Source organism: Anomalospiza imberbis, chromosome 3 (assembly GCF_031753505.1).
Source record: "Anomalospiza imberbis isolate Cuckoo-Finch-1a 21T00152 chromosome 3, ASM3175350v1, whole genome shotgun sequence".
In the NCBI taxonomy this organism is placed as follows: Eukaryota; Metazoa; Chordata; class Aves; order Passeriformes; family Viduidae; genus Anomalospiza; species Anomalospiza imberbis.
In genome coordinates, this window is record NC_089683.1 from 81,586,550 (window position 1) to 81,606,883 (window position 20,334).

A 20,334-nucleotide genomic window follows, 5' to 3' on the forward strand; every position below is an offset into this window, starting at 1 on the left:
CCATTCTTCATGCAATTCCTAACAAATTCCCTTTCCTCCTTCCCTCATTTCCATAACAAATAGCTTCTGTTCACTAATGCATGGCACAAAATTGCAACATATGCCTAAAAAGAACCCTCTCAGGTTATTGCTAGCAATCATCCAGAGCATAGCTTCCCTCCCCCTGCAGGAAGTTTCCAAGAGGCAGTCTCTCACCTATTCAATTTTATACCTCTACTTAACACCACAAAAACAGCAAAACATCTTTGTGAGGCACATCAAAATAAGTATTTGAAATCATCCTACAGTTATTTTTCCACTTAGGCTTCCTTTATTTCATCTGTTAAACATTTCAGTAATTAAAAGCAAAGTTGAAGAACTGATTTTTATTTGTGAGGAAAAGAAGAAGATTTTTTTAGGCCAACTATCATGCAACCTCTGTTTCTCTCATAGAAAATTGCTATCCATTCTGCTATAGTTAAAATAATCTGCGTGTTTATCCTTATTTTGCATACTTTTAGACCAGTGAACTGTAATACCTCAAAAACAGGAATGTTAAACTAGCCTCTCTATTTTTATGAGGAACCAGAAGATTGCTGAAAGTGCCCCCATCATGTTACTCCCATGCTGAGCCATCCCAATTTACAGGATTCACTACACAGAATGAGCAGTGCTCTCAGAAGGCTATAGCTGAAAACCTGGACTTAAATCATCTCATACAACTGGTAAAATGCAGGAATTTAGGCTGCCTGCCAGAATACCTCCTTACATTTCCAGAGTGCAGGCAGACAGTTCTTCAGTGTCCTGCTACCCTATATATGTCCACCTGGGGCACCCAGAACACTTGAATTCACTAAACAATATTTCCTTAAATATCACACAATACTTGATAACACTGCTATTTATCTTTAAAATGAATTAACACAAGTTCTGCTCTGTCCCCTTCAATTATCCTGAAACCAAATTCCTCACCTTCCATGGGAACTACTAAACAGACAACTGCTAAACAGACAACTCTCCCTTCAGAGAAGAGTACACATATAAACCTAGCCTCATCTTAGTTCATCCAATGCAAATATATGTAATCAGGATGGATCATCATTAATTAATTACCATTGCTGGCAATGTCACTGGGAGTGGCTACTCCCATGGCAAATGGAAAGCAGTTAAGAAGTTGGTGAGTTGACTTATCTCAACTGCAATTATAACCTTCTCATCTTCTGCCAAATAAAGATTTGCAGCTCCAAATATGAATTTCCACAGCCAGTGCAATACACTTCTATTGGCATCAGCAGATCCCCTGAAGTTGTGAGATGGTGAGGCTTGAGAGAGGCATTTCAGACAACTGCAAAACAGGAAAATATTTGTGTGTCTTGGTGTTTAGGACAACATAAGAACCATGTCACATTGGTGACGTGGTTTCTGCCATTGTAGAGACTTTCGGATGATCCTTGTCCACATCCACAAGTCTAACATGAACTTCAGAGCAATAAAATGCTTCAAACTGATTGTGCACATTGTTTGAAAAATCACTCTCAAGCTTTCCAGAAATTGTCTAGATGCTTAGTTTCAGAGTTTTTTGGATAAGTAGTTCTTAAACACATGCACTCCATAATAATCACTTACCAAAGAGACATGAGATTCCTTTAGAAAAATATAAACCACTGCCCCTCGCCTATGCACTCAGAGAGAAGTGTATATTTGTCAGAAAATAGAATGTTAATGCTTCTTAATCAATGGGGAATGAAGATTTTATAAAGTCTATTATATAGGTGACAATTTCTTATTGTAAACTACAAAGGAAATTAAGAAGAAGGTGGAAATAATCAAATATATTAACAAATTCTGTATTTATGGAGTACCAAAAACAGAACAGAGAGAAGTGGAAAAAAAACTTATTTTAGTAATCTAAAGTACTTATTTTAGTATATACTATGGGCAGATGCAGAATGGGATTGTTCCCTAATTATAGGGGGGTTTCAGTAATATAAAAATTATAATATAAATGCTGTTTTATCACTTGTCCTATACAACAGTCCAAGTACTACAGGGATGGTGAGCTGCTCAAACTGGAAGTTCTGAAACATCTCTATGGGACTGACCACCAGTGCCTGCTGGACAGGCAGCAGCTCTCCTTCCTGCTCAATCACACCACTTGCTTTGTTGCAGAAAACAGGGAGCTATTGTTTACATTGACATATCTGCAAAAAGCAGCATTCCCTGAGTGCCCTCCTAGAGTGCCCTGGATGGACACTCACAAAACAGTGTGTTGGGTTTGTTAAGGACCCTCTTGACCCTGAAGGTCAGCAACACTGCCTGGTTTCTTACTGATGCTGGCAATCCTCCTAGGCAAAAAAATGTTTCTTAGCAGGAACTCGCTCAGAACTAAATTCCAAATATACATTATGTCTATCCTTGCGCTCCATTGATTTACTCTTTTTCTCAGCAGGGATACTTCTTAGTCAAGACTGTATTACAGGGATACCAAAATGGGAACATACCCAAGACACAAAAAAATCAATATAAAATAAGAACTGGCCTAGCTACAGTTCAGGATCTCCTATCCTAGAAATGATCTCCATTTTTGGCATTTTTTTACTTTCTGCTATTGTAGAATTTTTTCAACAGTGAAATGTCTCTAGAAGCAACAAAAACTGAAATATTAACTTGTATTTCAGACATTCTCTAATTCTTAATCTGAGAAGCCTACAGCACTACTTTGCATTACACAGCAAAAGGCCCACAGAAGTATCTTGTGATACTGCAACACTCATAACCTCTAACAGGTCTGAAAGAGTTCAAGTCACTGTTGCTATCTTTTCCTTACATCCCTTTGGTCATGCAGCCAGTGTAAACAAGGGAAAAGGCGGTGCCATGCCAAATTCTGTGTCAGGCTGTGAACCTTTTATATATCCAGTACTTTCCAAAGTATTGTTTCTACTGCACAAATTTGTACACGTGGGTCAATCTGCAGGCTCAGTACATCACCAGACACCAAGATATGTGCCCAAAATATTTGACTGATAAATCCTCATTGTTCCCAGAATGCAATCCATATACATATAAAGCAGGGGGGAGAAAGGAGCCCAGAATATTCACATATCCAAAAACTACTGACTTCATGTCAGTTATTTTGCATTTCTTTCTTTTGCCTCACAGATTAAGAGTCTAGAAATCATTCAAGCTATTAAGCCAAACTGAGGAGTGGGATTTGGAGGCAATCTTACCATCTCATTTAGTCTGGGCTCCAGTAACAGAACCAAATTAGCTCTTTCTCTTCTGGCCTTGTTTTCCAAAGTTCACACATATACAAACTTGAGTAAATCACCCAGGATATATCATGCATTTGAGGAAAAATACTCATAGAACAGGCATTTCCAAAGCTCTTGGAGAATTTTTTTCCCCATTCCAGCTCAAAAAACATAGTCGAAAATTACTCTTTGAGCATTAACAAACTCAGGTGATTTTTTTTTCACCTTTCTCTTTTTCCACACTAACGTATGCCTGGCAAGAACACTTCATGGAAATCTGTCCTTTTACTGTCACCATCTCTCTTAGTAAATGATGTTTCTGTACTTAAGGGGGAAAAGACTCAATTCCTAAATTCTCTTTCTTTTCTGTGAGTATACACATAGCATATACATGAGGTTTAAGATCAGTTAATAGGATATATTTTGAGAAATTCCTTTATAGAATTTTTGGCAGTACATCACTGCCTGGATAAGCAACAAAAAGACAAAGCATGAAACAACGCAACCTTTCATGCCTCAATAAAAACCTTTTAAGTGCACATGGAACAAGACAGATATCCCTCCCAAGGCTCCATTTTTTTTCTACTGTCTCATGAATGTAAGGCAACCATTAACCTCCTTTTTCACTGCTTTCTGACACTACACAACAAGAGCTGGAGACAAATCATTATTTAAATTCTGTACTTCATAGGGAAAGATGGCTCATAGGGAAACCACAGGTGTCAGCCGGGATAGGTTCTCTTCCCATTCCAATTACAAAGTCTCTCTGTACATAAGATTTGCCATCATGCAGTATGAGGTTAATTATATTTACATAAGGGCATTTTCTAGCCAAGATCATTAATGTTTCTAAAACTCCTAACTGAGGACTCCCAACTGAAATTACCTTACAAATGAAAGTTAGCATTTATGAAAGATGTGAGATAGCCATTGCTCTGGGGGTGAAGCATTCAGGAACATCCTCACAATCTAGCTAATGTCAGTAACTGACGAAGGAAGTGGATGCACAGAAATGTCTGAAATATATCCATATCTGAAGCTAAATTCAAAATATAAATCTGTGTTCAAGTTCACTATAAAGTAATTCTCAGTGTCCAGAATTCTTAACCTCAAGAGAGAAGCTCACCAGCAAGAAGAAACTGAAGGTAGAAAGCTCTCTTTCATAAACTCACATACACTCATGAATGACTTCTTTGGCAATCCACTCTTTATTCAGAGCAGCACTGAATTTTCTGCCCAATAAATACTGACTAAATTACTTTCTGGGTTATTTCAGACAATAAATGTCTACATTAAACAAGAAAAAGGTTCTTCTTAAAGACTCCTCTTTTAATGATGAGTTGAAGGAAGCACTAAAGGATACATCTCTCAAAGCTCTGCATACCGAAAACACCATAAATTAATATAAACCTGTTTATAATACAAGCTTAAGAACTTAATACCAAGTTTTCCATTGCGCACAATCAGGTATTCTGGCTGTTCTACAATATTAATCTTTTACCTTCCAACCAGCTCCTTTTGGCTCATCAGCTTCTTGTCAGTCATAACAAGATAAAGTTATTCTTCCCATTTGGCTCGAGGAGGCTGGTTTCTGGTGTATGGGAAGCAGTGGGAGGCACAACTCACAGTACATCCTGCATGTGGTCTTTCTTCTTACACATGCATGGAGAACCAAATCTTTCCCAAGAACTAAGCAGTGCTGTTTTTCCTGGGCTTGATATACTAATTCTTAAACATTGAGGCAAGACTCTAATTTACAAACTAGATTTGAAAACTGAAAGAAATTGTCTGCTTCCTTTAGTGCATAAGAGTTCACTGTCTGATGTCCTGCTGCAGTAGATTGCAGAATGAGATAAAAACCTGAAGTTTTCTGTCAGCCACCAGCTTCCCAGCCAGTAAAACTGTCAGTGGAATTACAGTAACTTGCCTATAGGAAGCAGCATCAGAAAAGAAACGGAGCAGGAGCTGACACTTCTTGAGTCTCTTCAGAAGGGAAGTTAATGAAGAAAACATTGGAATTCTACCTCACCTGCAAAAGGCATTTCTCTCCAAGGGAATTTATCAGTAAGCAGTAGGCCCTCTTCCCACAAGTTAGCAATTTTCTCTGAGCCCTTCTGGTAATAATGACTTCATCCTTTTTGCCTAACATGGACATTCTGCATTAAATTCTATGCAGTAACAAAGTGCAGCATAAATTTATGTTTGGTAGCATTCAAAGGACAAGATAACAGCTAGGATTCTTTGTACTCAGTATAAAAAAAGAAAGACAAATGTGGGTAATTTGACATTTATTAGATTTCGTTTTCATAATTTTACCATGTTGTGGGGAGACATTAGCATGTGAAAATAGGAAAGATAAATAATAATGGGTCAGTTTCAAATACCCTTGTTAAATACAGCTTTAAATGTTTTGAGTTAAAGCTGGTAGAGTGTTTATTGAACTACTATTAAACTGAAGTTGGATTTTAAGGGCAGAGGGGTAGAGAAAAAGAGAAATCTTGTGCTACCCACACAACTATCAAAGTATTAACACATCCTTCACAGGGCAAAAAGGAACAATTACGCCATTCAATCACAGCAACTTGAAAGTGGTGGTGATTTCCAAAGTCATTTTTCTTTTAATACACGACAGAGTACCAAGGACATACTCTGCATCTCTCACAAATCACTCACTACAACAGAAGACACATTTAAAGAATTATTCAGGACAAAGTTCACCTTTAGAAAAAAAAATAATTTTGAATCAGTAAGCAAGTTCCTGTAGCTAAGGGCACTGACATAATCCTACAGCATTCTGCCATTTGATTATGACCTTTTCCTCTCTCAGTAAAATACTGAGAAGCTCTACAGCCAGAGACCACTGCAACTACTGATACAGACTCTGAACAAAGGCAAGACAGCAGATCCTGATAGCCCTTTCCTTGTCAGAAGAATGTGTTCTACCAGAAAGAGGCTGTCAAAGACACACATAACGTCGGCTGCATTCAAACTCTTTCTGGATGTAGATGTACTGAAGCTGCTTAGTGAAGGCAACGCGCTGCTCATCGTGAGCACTGATACTCCAGGGAGGATCTTTGCGCACGCTTTGCTCCAGCTTTACACAAACTCACACACAAAATCCGATATATTGATCCAGCGGAAGGGGCTACTGTAACAGCACAGATTGTGCGCAAACACAAAACAAGGCACCTTAGAAAGAGTGAGGTTTTTCAAAGGGGGAATCATTGGCATGGCAAGAATGCTGATTGTGCTTTGTATTTAATCAGAGTCATGATTTAGCATAAACTACTTTTATTTAAACATGAATTAGTTACCCTGTAGCATGTAGAGTTTAATTGCAATCTCCAGCTTCCTGCTGTCCAAAAAAAAGATTACTTTTGACTATTGCAGCCACCTCCCTTGTCCCCCTATAAAGCAGATAATAATGATGACAATGACTATCATCATTATCACTATTATTAACACAGATCCAGTGCACTCTTCAGCACAGATGAAACCCAAATTTTTGCAGGCATGGGCACATCTTCCTATCAAAGTTGCTATGTTATATTTACTTCCATGTCACATTCAAGAGCTCATTAAATGGAAAAATTTTGCCACAAATTGCTGAATGTCTCAAGATCAGCTACTTAAAGGCTGATCAGGCATCCAAATGATGGTGATTTGCTTTTCCATAAGACATTTTCCGCAAATTCTTACATGTTAAGGGTTCTGCCTTACAAAACAGGGATTTTTTTTCCAGTTGGATCCCTATAAGAGGCCTGGTGTGATTTATCCAAGAGTACTATTCAAGTGGATGGCTGATCTCATTGTGAGACATCTCACAATGATTGCGGAATAGTCTTGGAAATCCAGAGAGGTCCTGATTGACTGAAAGCTTCAAAACACTGTCCCAGTTTTCAGGAAGGGTAAAAGGAATGACCCTGGTGACTACAAGCCCATCAGTCTCACTTCAAAGCCTGGTAAAATCATGAGGAAGATCATACTAGGAGTTATTGCAAAACACCTTTAGGACAACACAGTCATCGGTCACAGCCAGCATGTGAGGGGTTCTGTGAGGGGAATGTCCTGCTTGTCAAGCCAGACTTCCTTTTATGACAAAGTAACACACCTTGAATTCAGGACAGCAAATATCTACCTCAAATGAACTCAATCCCTGTACAGAAGTAGATTCAAATCTGCAGTACTCCTTTAATCAGAGTGACACAGCATGCAAATTTTATTTATTAGCTACTTCTTAACTATCAAACTATTTTGTGAAAGGTAAGGCCTCTACCTTGTTACAAAACCACAACAGCTATCAGAACTACCTTTTTCAATACCCTCAAAGTTTTCTCATGTCCCTTCAGGATCATGCCAGCCTTTTTTATTCCTCTCCAAGGAAGCTACAGGCTGGATAGCCATTCTGGGGTGTAAATATGCAGGCTCTCCTTGCCCAAGAGGGCCCTCAGTGAAGCAGACCTGGCACAGGCAGACTCCTGTAGGGCTGTGAGCCATGCCTTTCGAGTAAAGCACCATCAGCCAGGCCCACATACACCTCTCATTCACAAAGTTCCACCGGCCAAGCCTGCTGACAGAACAGCACTGTAAGGTTTCCCAGTTGGCATATTCCCATACCAACTCCACAAATGAAAAATGGGAGCATCACCTAGCAAAGACAGGTTCTGTTCTCAATTTTGTGTCTCTAAGCATTTTAGCAATGCAAAAAAAGGCACTGTGCAGCAACACAATAAAACTGCTTCCTTTTTCATCAAGAAGACGGCAATAACATATCAATCTGTTGGAGAGCTGAGGCTGCCTATAGATTTCAGAAGTTTTTGGGTTTTTTTTAAATCTACTTCTATGAAGCTGTTAATTCTCTTAGTTACCTGTATATCTTGCTGCATTATAAAGCTGTGCAGCTGGAAATTAATTGGATATTTTTGCACTTTGACTTATTCTCTACCAGATTAGTAACACTTTACAAGAGAAAATGCCTTTCTTTTGTGTGACTCTGTGTAATCCCTTGTTTCATCAGCTACTGTTTGAGTCCTCAGCAGCCAGGCTAATTGTGATAAAAAAACGGGTGCAGCAATCAAAAGAGGAGTATGTCTGACTCCTGTCTGTACATGTGGGGCAGTAGTTAAATGAAGTGACTGCATTTTTGAAGCTGAGGCACAGTTCTATTTCACTGCGTACAGGAGTAATGCATTTGTTATGAAAACAAGCTTTCATTTCTCTGATCAGTTACCAACTGCCAGCAATGTCAAGACATCATAAGAAGTTCGAATCTTCCTGTAGCTGTTTCCTTATCACAAACAACAATCTGTGAGACACTGACCTTTCACTTGTCAGTTGACAAGAACAGCTCTAGAAGCTACCAGAGTGTGACAGCATGTGGGCTTAATTTAAATGGTATTATTGACCCAGAAAAGAACCTCTTTCTGTAGCTAGCAAGAGAATAAGGAATAAAAAACACAATTAGTTTATCCACACATAGGTGTAACTATTAGTCTTTATTTAAGCAAAGACATATGGTTAAATTCTACTACGAAAATACAAGGAGAGAGAAATACTTCATTTACAGTATGGAAAAAAAACATCTGACAGGCTTAGAGATTCCTGCAATGATTACTGCATAAGAATGTGGCATAATGCAAATTCATTCCACACACATAAGAGCAAGATTTTAGCCTCCCCTTCTCCTTTTAAGGGGCTAAGATCAATACACACTTGGCGGGTCTTTTACCAACCTGGTCATGGAAAGGTGCAGGGGTTTGAGCCCCAGGGATCTAGAAAGTTTCTATTTGGAAACTAGTACCATTCCAGTGGCTTCCCCATTGGAAATAAATCATGACTATCAGCTTTTTTATAAACTGCTGACACAGGTTTAATCATATTAGTGCTGGCAGATACCACAACAATCCAAATTGTCCTTTTCTGTCCCCCTACTATGAATATGCTCCTTCCTACTTGAAGATGCTCCTTCCTTCATTGTACCAATGTGAAGATGGGGCAACAGCTGATATCAAGTTACCAGTGCTCATGGGAAAAGCCATGAAAGTGTCTCATTTCCAGAGGAGTCTTTAGCTTTTTTTTTGCTACAGAATAAAACCTGACTGTTCTACAGAAGTTACAAACCAGCAGGAGTGACCTCTATAAATATAACAAGGTTGGTCTTTCTAGTCTGTCACAATACATGAACACCTCTTTCTTTCATGTTAATAATAAAAAAATCCTGCTAACATTTTAAAAGTATTTTATTACAGCAACAATTATAACTCATAACAGGAATACATGGAAAGAATTCAAAAGGTTCCAGAAGAGCCTTCAAATGAGACAGAAAGTGGACAGAAACATTTGCTTCCTGCTCTGAAGGAGAATGCCTTAAGCCATACATTTGGTTGCCCTATTACCTTAGTTTGCATAGCTACAGCTGTTATTAACAGTCATAAAAATCACCCAACTGTAAGCATTTGACTTGGAGGCCACTTCCTGGGATGAATTCCACAGGCTGACAAGGTGCTCAGTTATGCTATGCTGTCTTCTGTTTTTCTGTTTGCTCGAGATTTATTGCCCTCTCGGCTAATGAAAGGAGAAAAAAAAAAAAAAAAAGGAGGAGAAGCAGAAGCAAAAGCACATCCTCAACTGGACTTAATCAGAATAAATTTACTTGGTGCATACTGTAAATCGTTAATAAGTGAGCCTCTCTCTGTTCTGGTTCCCTTTCAGTGGCACAAATGGATCAACTTGTGACCATCAGGACACACACTTGGTATAGCACTCTACTTGGAATGGGATGAATCTTTCACACACAGCACTGAACAGCCTCAGCTTTTTACATGTGCTCCTAGACTACTCCTATTTTCCAAGCTAATCATGTTTTCGTCTCCTCTCATTTGCTGCAACTTCTGTCATGTTTTCCATTCAAATTGTTTGTTTCAGCTTAGATTTGCAAGCCTTGAAGGGATCCAAGCTAAGCACAGTTTTCCAGGCTCTAACTCAATAGTACATTATCCAAAGCTGACCTAGCATTTAATTCAAGTGCATACAATGATCTTTCCCCAGTATATGCAATTTGCATTTTGGTTTGCAGGAACCATCATAATCCGTCTTCACTATGACAGCTTTACAGTACAAAGATGACATTCCCACATGTCCCCTTAGGGCCTTTGTAAACTAAGAACTTTAAACATGCTAACTGTCCATTCTCAGCTTTAATTTTGTGCACATTCATTTGCAGACTGAGTAATTAATACCAATCCCCATCTCCACTGACCCGCTGAATAAAGGCAGATGAAGAACAATATTTGTCTCTCATCACTGATTTTAAATTACTCTTTTTTAGAAAATGCTGAGACTTAATTCCTTTACTATTTTCAGATGGGATTTTAAAAAATCAGTGATCAATTTGGAAGATATACTCTACAGACATGCATACTCTCAAAATTGCACCATTTTGTGTATACTTTCACAGCAGAACTTGTTCACAGTACCTATCCAGAGCATGCTCTTCCAGCTTTTGTTATAAATGATTACCTATCTCTGAACTACATTAATCTCAGGCAGACTCGTGCTTTGCAAATTGTCTACGACTCTTGTCTTTTAAATTTTTGCATCCTTGCAGGCTTATTATTTTCTAATTTTTACTCATAGAATTTGCTCATTTTTTATTTCTGACTATCAAATCTTACAACTACATTGATTTCTTTCTCTTTAAAGTCAGCCTAAATTAACTTCAAGTGGCACTGTTGTACTTATTTTTCTTCTTGTTATTTTTTTTTTCTTAAACACTCTGACAATGAATATAAACTTTCTTCTACACAGGACACAAACAACAACAAAAATTCATTGCCCCAAGGACTTTTTACAAGAAACTAAACAGACAAAATGCTTCACTATTGTTTAAAAATAAACAGTGATTAAAATTAGTGCAGGAACAATTGGTTGATATTTTTATAAGCAAACAGAAGGATTATACTAACTAGCCCCTTGGGGATAAAACAGATTTACAATAGATTTAATTAAATATATTTAATGATATTCAAATATAACAGCAACAAACTTGCACACCATCTGAAATTATGCCTGAACTCTCATAAACTATTCTGAACTGTAATAAATGTCTCATTGTCATTTTCAGTTTTAATTTTGGCTTACTGCACTGAGAAGTTTTCTTTGCACCTGAACTGTTTTGAATGTTTCCCTTCCATTTTATTTAGAGGGTTTGCAATGTAAAATTGTCAGAAGTTACTTTTCAATTAATTTTTGAAGGAACCCTTTATTCTATTGTAATTACTTTTTAATAGAGCATCATGGACTCATTTGCTGCTCCATAGAAACATGCCGAAAGAAGGATCACTGACCACAGGTCAGTGCAAGTCTAGTGCTGTAATCTGTTTAACTGAAGTAAAAGGCCCCACTGTCTCTTCACAAGCTTTACTATAGGCACTTCATAAGTCATCCTGCAGAGACATTTACTCTAGAACAAAGGGAATACAAAATGGGCATGAACCAGCTCCAAAATATAGAGCAGTACTACATATGCAGGATAACAACCAAGCCTTCTAGAACTAATGCTTGCTGATGCTTACTGCAGTGTCCTCTATGGACAATGGGGTTCAATCACACAGGGTTCAGTCTTTTCCACCATGAAGAGATGATTATAAAGCTCTCAACAAAAAAAAAAAAAATATTACTGTTTCAAACTATTTTTTCCATTTTTCAGCAGAAAAGCATTAATGTAAGGTTCCTTAGGAAAAAACACAGTACTGTAGCAGAATGAAAGGATTTTAGTATTTCCTGGAATTACTTTTATAAAGTCAGAAATCATGGCAAAGTAAGCAAGAAAGATATATCCTGGACTCAGAAGCTTTCTGAAAAAATATGTTTCAAAGATGCTAAAACCTAAAAACTTCAGAGGTCAATTTAGAACTTCTACAGGCCTTTTCTTTCCCAAGGGTATGCTTTCAAGTGAATCCCACTAAAGCAGAGTCCTTATTTGCAAGTTTCTTTTCTTCTCAGAAAGCACAGTAGCAGCTTGTTTTAAAAGGCAGAGTGTATGAACTCTGTGTAGTTGATAAAAATTCCAGCTCAAGCTGTATTTGAAGATAAAAAAAAACAATCAACCAGCAAGATATTTTTAGTCAGTCCCTTCTGTTACCAATGTTTTTCCAAATTGTTCTGAGCCCTTATGATTTCTGTTTCATAATCCACTCTGATATTGATTCTTTCAGGCAGGCACAGAAAAATCTAACTTCAACACATGAAATGACAAGATGGCCCTTTTTGTCCTGAGTGTAACAGGAGAAAATGTTATTCTCTCATCTCTTCACAGGCTGCATAGCAGCCACCTAAGGCATATCCTTCCACCCTCCTGTATATCCATTTCTAAACATATAAAGTGTAGCACAATAAAATTTGTTTCCTCCCTCCAAGAATTTTTATCATTTTAATGATATGGACTTTAAAATTCTGCAAAATATTATAGTTACCAATTCAACTGGGTTTACATTATGTTTCATAGTAAAATTTCATTTTCCCTCATTCCATGTCCATGCAACGTTTAAAAAGTCTTGGGAGGAAATTCTCTAGTGGCCTAAGCACAAACTCTTGCTGTTCTTGCTGTAGTACAGTCATGGCTACTGATAGGTCCTTTGGCTTTCTGTGGTAGCAGCTAAAGATTCTTCAAGAAATTATGAAGAGGCATTTATACTCAATGTATTCACACTGGGCAAAAGAATACTAGCAGCAATAGCATTACCAAAGAATTTTTTTTATCAGGAATCATGTAAAACTTTCCAGCAGATAGAAGGGGATACTGAGGAGTAAAAAGTAGTTTTCCAGTATTTCTGCTATTCATTTATAACTTATAGGTGCCCTCCCACTCTCTCACACTCAAAAGGAAACCAAGCCATAATAATTCTCCACTGCCACACTTGAAATCACCTTCCCTGGAGAACAGAGGAGGAATAAGGTGCTTTATTATTCATATTCACTGAATCATAAAATGCCTAGAGGCCACAGAAGTAATGGCCCGTTGCACCGGTGCCAACTGTCCCTGCTTCAGAGACAAAGCATTAAGATGGCAGGGAGAAGTAGCAAATATTCGTAATATATGATTAAGGTGATTGAGCAGTGAATAGAAAAGGAAGCAGAGAAATCCACATTGCTGAGTTTGGAAAAACCTCATAATCTGCACATACATAATACCCCTATCTCAAGCCCCTTTCCAGAAACCTTGAACTAAAGCAGGTCAGGTGTCTGCATTTCATCTACTTTTACATAAATAGAAATAAATCTTGATAAGTTGGGCTGTGGCAATGTTTAAAAGGATCTTTACAAAGGTTCTGAAGTGCAAGACAACAGTCAGGAGATCATAAGCATCGCTACTAAATCCTGGCTGCAAATGGCATATCCCAGCATTTAGGATTACAGAGGCAAAGACCCTTGTGACGACTGACTAAGGATGGAAAACAATGAAAAGCCAGTAACACGAGAACTAGATTTTTCCCTCCAAAGCACTTAGCTGCATGAAAACAATTTGATCCCTCATTCAGCATTTACATCTAAAAGTAAAATAAAATAGATAAGCTTTACGACCCCCTCTGACGCTCTTGTAATTTGTCAAAGAAGCATGGTGGCCAGGAACCTTTTGCTGCGTTCTCAAGTCATTTGAATAGTACCTTGTTATATTATTTACTGGACAGGACAAACAAAATTATTTTTGCTTACATTGCTTCAAAGCAAAAGTATTAGAAATCTCAACAAGCGTGCAAACTAAGCCTCAGTTAAACCTACCTAGCATTGCAAGACTCTTCAAAATTACTTTTGTAGAAACTGGTCCAAATGCAGACAAAGCTTTCTGAGTACATTTTCCCTGTCAGTCCTGTCTCTGAACACTGCCATGATGTATCAGTATCATACAATTACAAATCATGTTACATCTTTTTCTACCTCCTGCACACTGGCAACAAACTTCACACTAAGTCTTCAGGGATCAGAGAGACTGATCAATTAAGCACTGATAGTATCTCATTACATTTTCTTGTGATGTGCTCTGTATAATTTCTTTAATAGCACTTGAATTAATTTTCCATTTTCTATGTGGCACTGCAATTACTGAGAAAATATACAAGAATAAAACAAAGAGATGACTGTGCTTATGATTTGTGTTTAAATCCAGCTACATTGCCTAGCTCAGCAGCCTGAAACCTGTCAGGAAGGAAAGCAATAATAAACCGTATCTGCCATCTATCTTTTACAGGAAAGAGTATATCACTATATGCTATAAAAAGTGGGGTTTTTTTAAAAAACCGGGCCTAAACTCTGCTTTTATTAACAGCCTTGATGTAAAGAACTGGCAGGATTCACATTACAGGTGTTTTATAATTATCCAGTGACACTGAGCATGCAGCCACAGCAAAGTCAGGGAAGCAGAAGTGATTTCATCAAGCAGAGCTCAAACTTTTAATTCTTTCTCTGCCCTTCCCACAAGCCTTTATATAAATTTAGGGAGATATTTAATATACACTTACACATGCCACTTTCCCAAGTTAAAAAAGTATCAATTTGAAGTAAAGCTGGACAGATGCATGTATTTGATTCAAAGAGCTCTCACAATAGAAATATTTCACTTACACACCAACACACACAACTGTGACCTTGCACTGGTTGCACTTTAGCCACTTGACACTCACATCTACCAGTCAGATATGAGACTTTCCTGGTGTATAGAACCCAAGTCCTCAGATACCCGAATGACAGATGAGATGGTAACTTCATACAAGGAGGAGCTATAACCTTCTGCTGAGGTTTGCTAGCAACATTAGCCACAATGAGTACCAACCAGCCTCTTGGAAGATGAAAGCTCATTACCATTCCTTTAACTTTTGGAGCAGCTCTGAATTCTGCTTGAGAGGTTATGTGGAAGTGAAAGGTGAAGTGCAATTTCATTTCTTCTCAGAGCAGTTTGCACACTTAAAAGATGCTTTCATTAGCTGAGAGAGGCTTTTTTTTACCCTTATACATATGTAATTCTTTCTTTTTCTTCATAAAACACGTCTTGACACATTCAAAGTTCAAAAGAAGCTGGACAATCAGGTTTCTGCTTTCATTTGTCAAGAGCAGTTCCAACAGACTCTTCAGAGCAGGGTGACACAAGAACAGTATGGAGGGAAAAAAGCTTCCCCATTCACCAACCCAAAAGGGAAGAGGAGGCCCCTGTGAGTGCAAAATGCCATATTTGCTCCCATCACCACAGCGGTTCTCACACTCTGGCTGATCAGATCTTAGAGGGCTGGTGTTGCTCTCAGTCTCATCTGTATTACACCAATGTAGCCATGTCAGCTGCAAAGCCATTATCCTGGAGTGAGACAGAAGAGGGTCTGGTCCCAAATGTATTCTATCTGACAACACCCATCTCTCAATTCCTCAGTGCCCTGGAATGTAAGTGGAGAACCAACCACTTTAACTCAAATCTACTGAATTGAAGAGAACTGCCCGAAGAGACAAGTTGATGTTCCCTCTCTGATGTCATTTCAGAAGCACTTTAGAGAAAAGAAAACAATGGTTTTATGCATTCCTTACTTCCTATAAGCACAGCATAGTATCAAATCAAAAGGTTTTGTAAGTTTATTTTTTGCATAGTAACATACTTCTTCATATGTAAAGTCTCAAATACTTTTCTAAGAAGAAGTCAAAGAACAGAATTCTACAAAAGGCACAAAAATATGGTGTTTCTAAATCTAATCTTAATTCTGTGTCCCATTTATGTAAAGCAATGTGAGAAGCAAATGTCTTAGTCAATGAGACAGTACTTTGATTTGTGTCTTTTTTGAGCAATATCCATTAGGAATTTAAAGGGAAGCTCCTAAAATATTGCTTCCCAATTCCTTTGTCATCCCCTCCTTCTGATCTCAGTTAAAATGAGTTGCCTTTGGTTTAGTACGTTTCTTTTTCCTCTCTTTACAACAGATGCTGAAAAATTAGTAAAATACAGGAGTATCACCCACAAGACTGAATCTTTATTCAAAAGTAAAGACCAAAATGTTTCTCAGATGAATGATTCAACCCAAAAGATCTTTTAGAATCTTCACACACTTCAGTAAGGAAAAAAAATTTTAAAAAAAAAGGTTAGAATAACTCTGAAATGTACAACACCTATGTGGAACTCTGGAAAGTTGTAGAAACTTCTGGAAAAGCACTTTTCACTGATCTGTTTATCACAGGCCTCCCTCCAAAACACAGCACCTCTCACCCACATTCAGAACAGAGGGACACGGAGTTCATCTAAGCACTGAGTATCCTCCTCCCAGGGAACCCAGTTATACCTGTGCTAGCAAGAGTCAGTGGCAGTTTCAGAAATTCCAGTCCTTACCTATATATTGGATGTACTTAAAGAAGCCTTCTCCACAGATTATATCAAATACCTTATTCTATATAGCAATTTATATGCCACTTTTTTTTAATCTTAATATCATAAACAAGGGACCTTTTTATTGTCCACATAATCCTTTTATGAATTTTCCTAAGCTTTTGGCCTCAATACTTTTTCTAATAAGTTCCAAAAAACAGTACATTGCATAAAAAGTGTATTTCCCTTTACTTCCAAATTGGCTGTACTGGTTCTCTATGTTCCCAAACTATGAAAAAAAAGCAGGAGCTGACCATTTTTTTCTCTAGTTCTGTGCCACTTTCTTTGCATCATAGGAAATAAAAGGACAATTTTGTCTCAATGTATCAGTTTGTCTTCCCCCTTTTCTAGCCCATCTCTACATCAGTTTCCTCACTGTTAAAACACCTCCCCTCAGTTTCTATTTCTTTTTAATTAATGCAAGCAATCAGCACAGCTATTATTTAAGAAATGAAACTTGTCTCACATGGACAAAACCCTTAAGCTACAAGCAGGGAAGGAACCAAGACTACAAATCCTCACTAATTGTGATCTTCTGGCTTTTGCTAATTTGCAGGATTAACTCACTCCTATAATAGTCCAGATTTCTTCCTCACATCACAATTGAGTCACGGGGTTTTCATATTCACAGGATAAGCCTATTTAGCTCTTTTCAGTCCATGGGATACCCTTTACCTCTTTCTTCCCTTGGTCGCTGCAGTATCATGAAGGGGAAAAGTAATGATTCTAAGGTCATTAAGCCATGCATAAAAATGCCATAAGAGATCAAATCATGCCAGTGTGATGCAAAAAAATAAACCTCACCTACAGTTCACATAGACTCCAGTTTCCCCCCCTGATGATATTAGAAAAGCAGTATACCACTGGGTTGTTAGCTGAAGGGGTAGACAGGAGTAATGAAATACAAATAGCCAACTCCAGTAATATACAAATTGGATGATCAAACAATCATGGCAAAATGTCAACTGATGACATACGCTGACTTTAGTGGGGTCATATCTAGTTATTAGTGACTTGGTTTAAAAAGGCTTTTAAGAGGAAAGCTACTTCAGAGATAACAACTAATGCATGGGGAAAGAGGGCAACAGAGATAATCAAGCAAGGATATCATTTCAGTGCCAATGAATTTGTTTGACAACTGGTTTCTTGGCCCAGTCAAACAGTCTTTGTAAATAACATTCTTGCACTTTCAGTGTATAGTCTGATTATGGAGCCACTTTGTTAAGAGTCCAGGTCGCAGAATCAAAAAAAAAAAAAATATCAGTGCAAGAATTTGCACGTCTTCTCAGCATCATCATTCATGATCTCACAGTAATATGAACAAAAAGGTTTTTACTACATTCAGGGAGCTATCATAGTCAAACGTGGATCTCATACATACCGTGACTGAACCGCTTTCGAAACATAAGCCATCCAAAAAATCTGGATCAAAGCCTAACTGCACAAAGGCAAAATACCTCCAGCATTTGGTATCTCAGGGAATTGTGTGTGGTTGCATAAGAACACAATACTAGAAAGGTCAGTATACAAATCTCTTTTTTTGTTGTTGCTAAGATGCTCTGGTAAAATAGGTCTGTCTCTAGGAAGCATGGAATAATTATGGAAGACACCTGTTGGTCTGCAAATGGAGCAAGTAACTTGATTTCTATACCTTGCATTGTATGCTTTAGAAGCTACTTAAATTACCCTGGCACCAATGTAGCAATCATTAACATTTTATCTTCATCCTGCTGAACACTAAGAAGCAATAGAAGCAGCAGCAAACAGAAGAGAAATAAATTATACAGCAAAGTCTTGGAAAAAACATGGAATCAGAATCCTGGATGGCAATACCTCCCACACAGACATTGGCTCTCCATCTTGCACCTCTAATCATTACCAGTTTCTTTTTTAAAGTCTGGGCCTGAATGAACTGATGTGTTATATGACAGCCATGACTTAAGTAAACTCCAAACAAATCATTCATCACAGCAATGCTCCAGAACAAGCTGGTACATTCTCAGAGAACTGTTCTTCTGAACACATGTTATACATAAAAAGGAAAAAGAAAGCACATATTGTAGGCTTTTATCAATTGTACACAAAGACTTTTATAATTCTGAATGGTTTTGGGATCATTATGCCTGGGGCCAAGAGGCTCTCAGTAGTTTAAGATCTAATTTTCCAAACTTTTGGTCAAAAGAGTCTTTTTAAGTGCAGGGGAGAAAGAAACGCTTTTTCTGTGAATATGTTCTGTTCACAATGCCCCTACTCAAATCCTTTCATGCACTATTTTGTTGCTTACGAAAAGCAAACTTCACAGCTTCAAGGTCAGGAGCAGGAGGTGCTCACCCACATCAGCCTCCACATTTTCTGTTACCCATCATTCCCTTTTATGGCCTAAATTGTTCCTGGAGCTGTTGACTTTCTTCGGTTCTTGGGCTCATTCTGACCTTCCTGTCACTCAAATCTACCAAACACACTGTGCTAAATTTCCTTTTGTTTGCCTTTTGAAATTATCTGCTTCAAGACATGAAAGATTCTTGTGCAGATCCAGGAGGGTAACTAGAAGACCAAGGAAATGCCTACTGTTTTATGCTCTGGAGCTATCACCATGATGAAGTTAACACCATGCTGTTGGTTTAAAGGCACACCAACATGAGAGCCAAGCAGGTAATTTAACATTTCAGTAAAAACTAGAGAGCTTTGACTCTAGAAAAATGTGCAACCAGCTTAATCTAGTCACTATTATCAACTCCTTTCCCTTTGAAAGCAAACCCTGAATCAGTCTGAACTCCTAAGGACTCAAATTTTATTCTTTAATGTGGTGGTTTTGTTTTAGCTACTTTATCAGCTTGTGATAATAAAGTAATAAAAGTGTTATGCATTAAATTTAATATTTCATTCTCTATGAAAATGACAAGAAGCAATAATTTCATCAAGGAATTTGGACTTTTCACTCCTACATTAGCACCCCAGGCCCAGAGGGTTTTTTTCTCTTTGGAAGTGTTCAGTAATAATTGGTAACTAAGTGTACTTAACACTGTGGTATCCCGCAATTCACACCAGCAGCAGCACAAATAATTACAGCCCTTCTCAGGTAAAACCTCAGCAATTTAAAAGAGTTTTCTCTGAGCAGGGAAGGACTGAAATCCCTTTGAATGATAGGGAGATCCACAGAACTCTTTACAAGTGTCAAAACAGTCTGATCCACGAGGCATACAAATGCTATCTGCTGACCAGCACAGAAAGAGACCTATTTTCAGACTGAATCAAATTCTACCAAAGTTTGGCTGGTATTTTTCTACATGTATTAAACAGAAAGAGGTCAGTTTTACCCTGACCATTTCAGCATTCCTGTTTCCATAGAAGTGTTGCAATGGGCCACACTCTTTGTTTAAGACCAATCAATTCCACTTCCCTGCCTCTGATTCCCTGTTTTGCAAAAGGACCTACCACCAAAATTTGATTCAGCACTCTTTGAGTCAGGCCTAGGGAACATCACAGATCTTTAGAACCAGATTTTTGTTTCTGTTTCAGGGAGCACCTAAATATGTAATCATATAAAACAGGGACAGCGTGGACTCATGGGGTCATCTGCACCATCTCCCAATCTCCAGGTAGGATCAGTTTTGCCTAAAAAATTCTTAGCAGCTATTCCTCTAATGTTCTTGGGAGACTCCATTCACTAGCTCCAATAATGTATCCATGAAATTACCAGAAACTTTTTAG

General features: G+C 38.0%; 1 protein-coding gene across 3 annotated transcripts in view; it reads right to left on the reverse strand.

The window, feature by feature from the left end:
* KIF26B (kinesin family member 26B) overlaps positions 1–20,334 on the reverse strand; it is a 285,582-nt gene that overhangs the window by 166,731 nt on the left and 98,517 nt on the right. Inside the window, exon 1 of one of the 3 annotated variants that reach the window (XM_068185366.1) lies at positions 8,099–8,225. The exons of the other annotated variants lie outside the window; for them this stretch is intronic. Within the exon in view, the coding sequence (XP_068041467.1) occupies positions 8,099–8,116 (18 nt within the window). The 5' untranslated portion in view covers positions 8,117–8,225. Of the gene's footprint in view, positions 1–8,098; positions 8,226–20,334 lie in introns of those variants that run through there. 3 annotated transcript variants of the gene reach the window in all.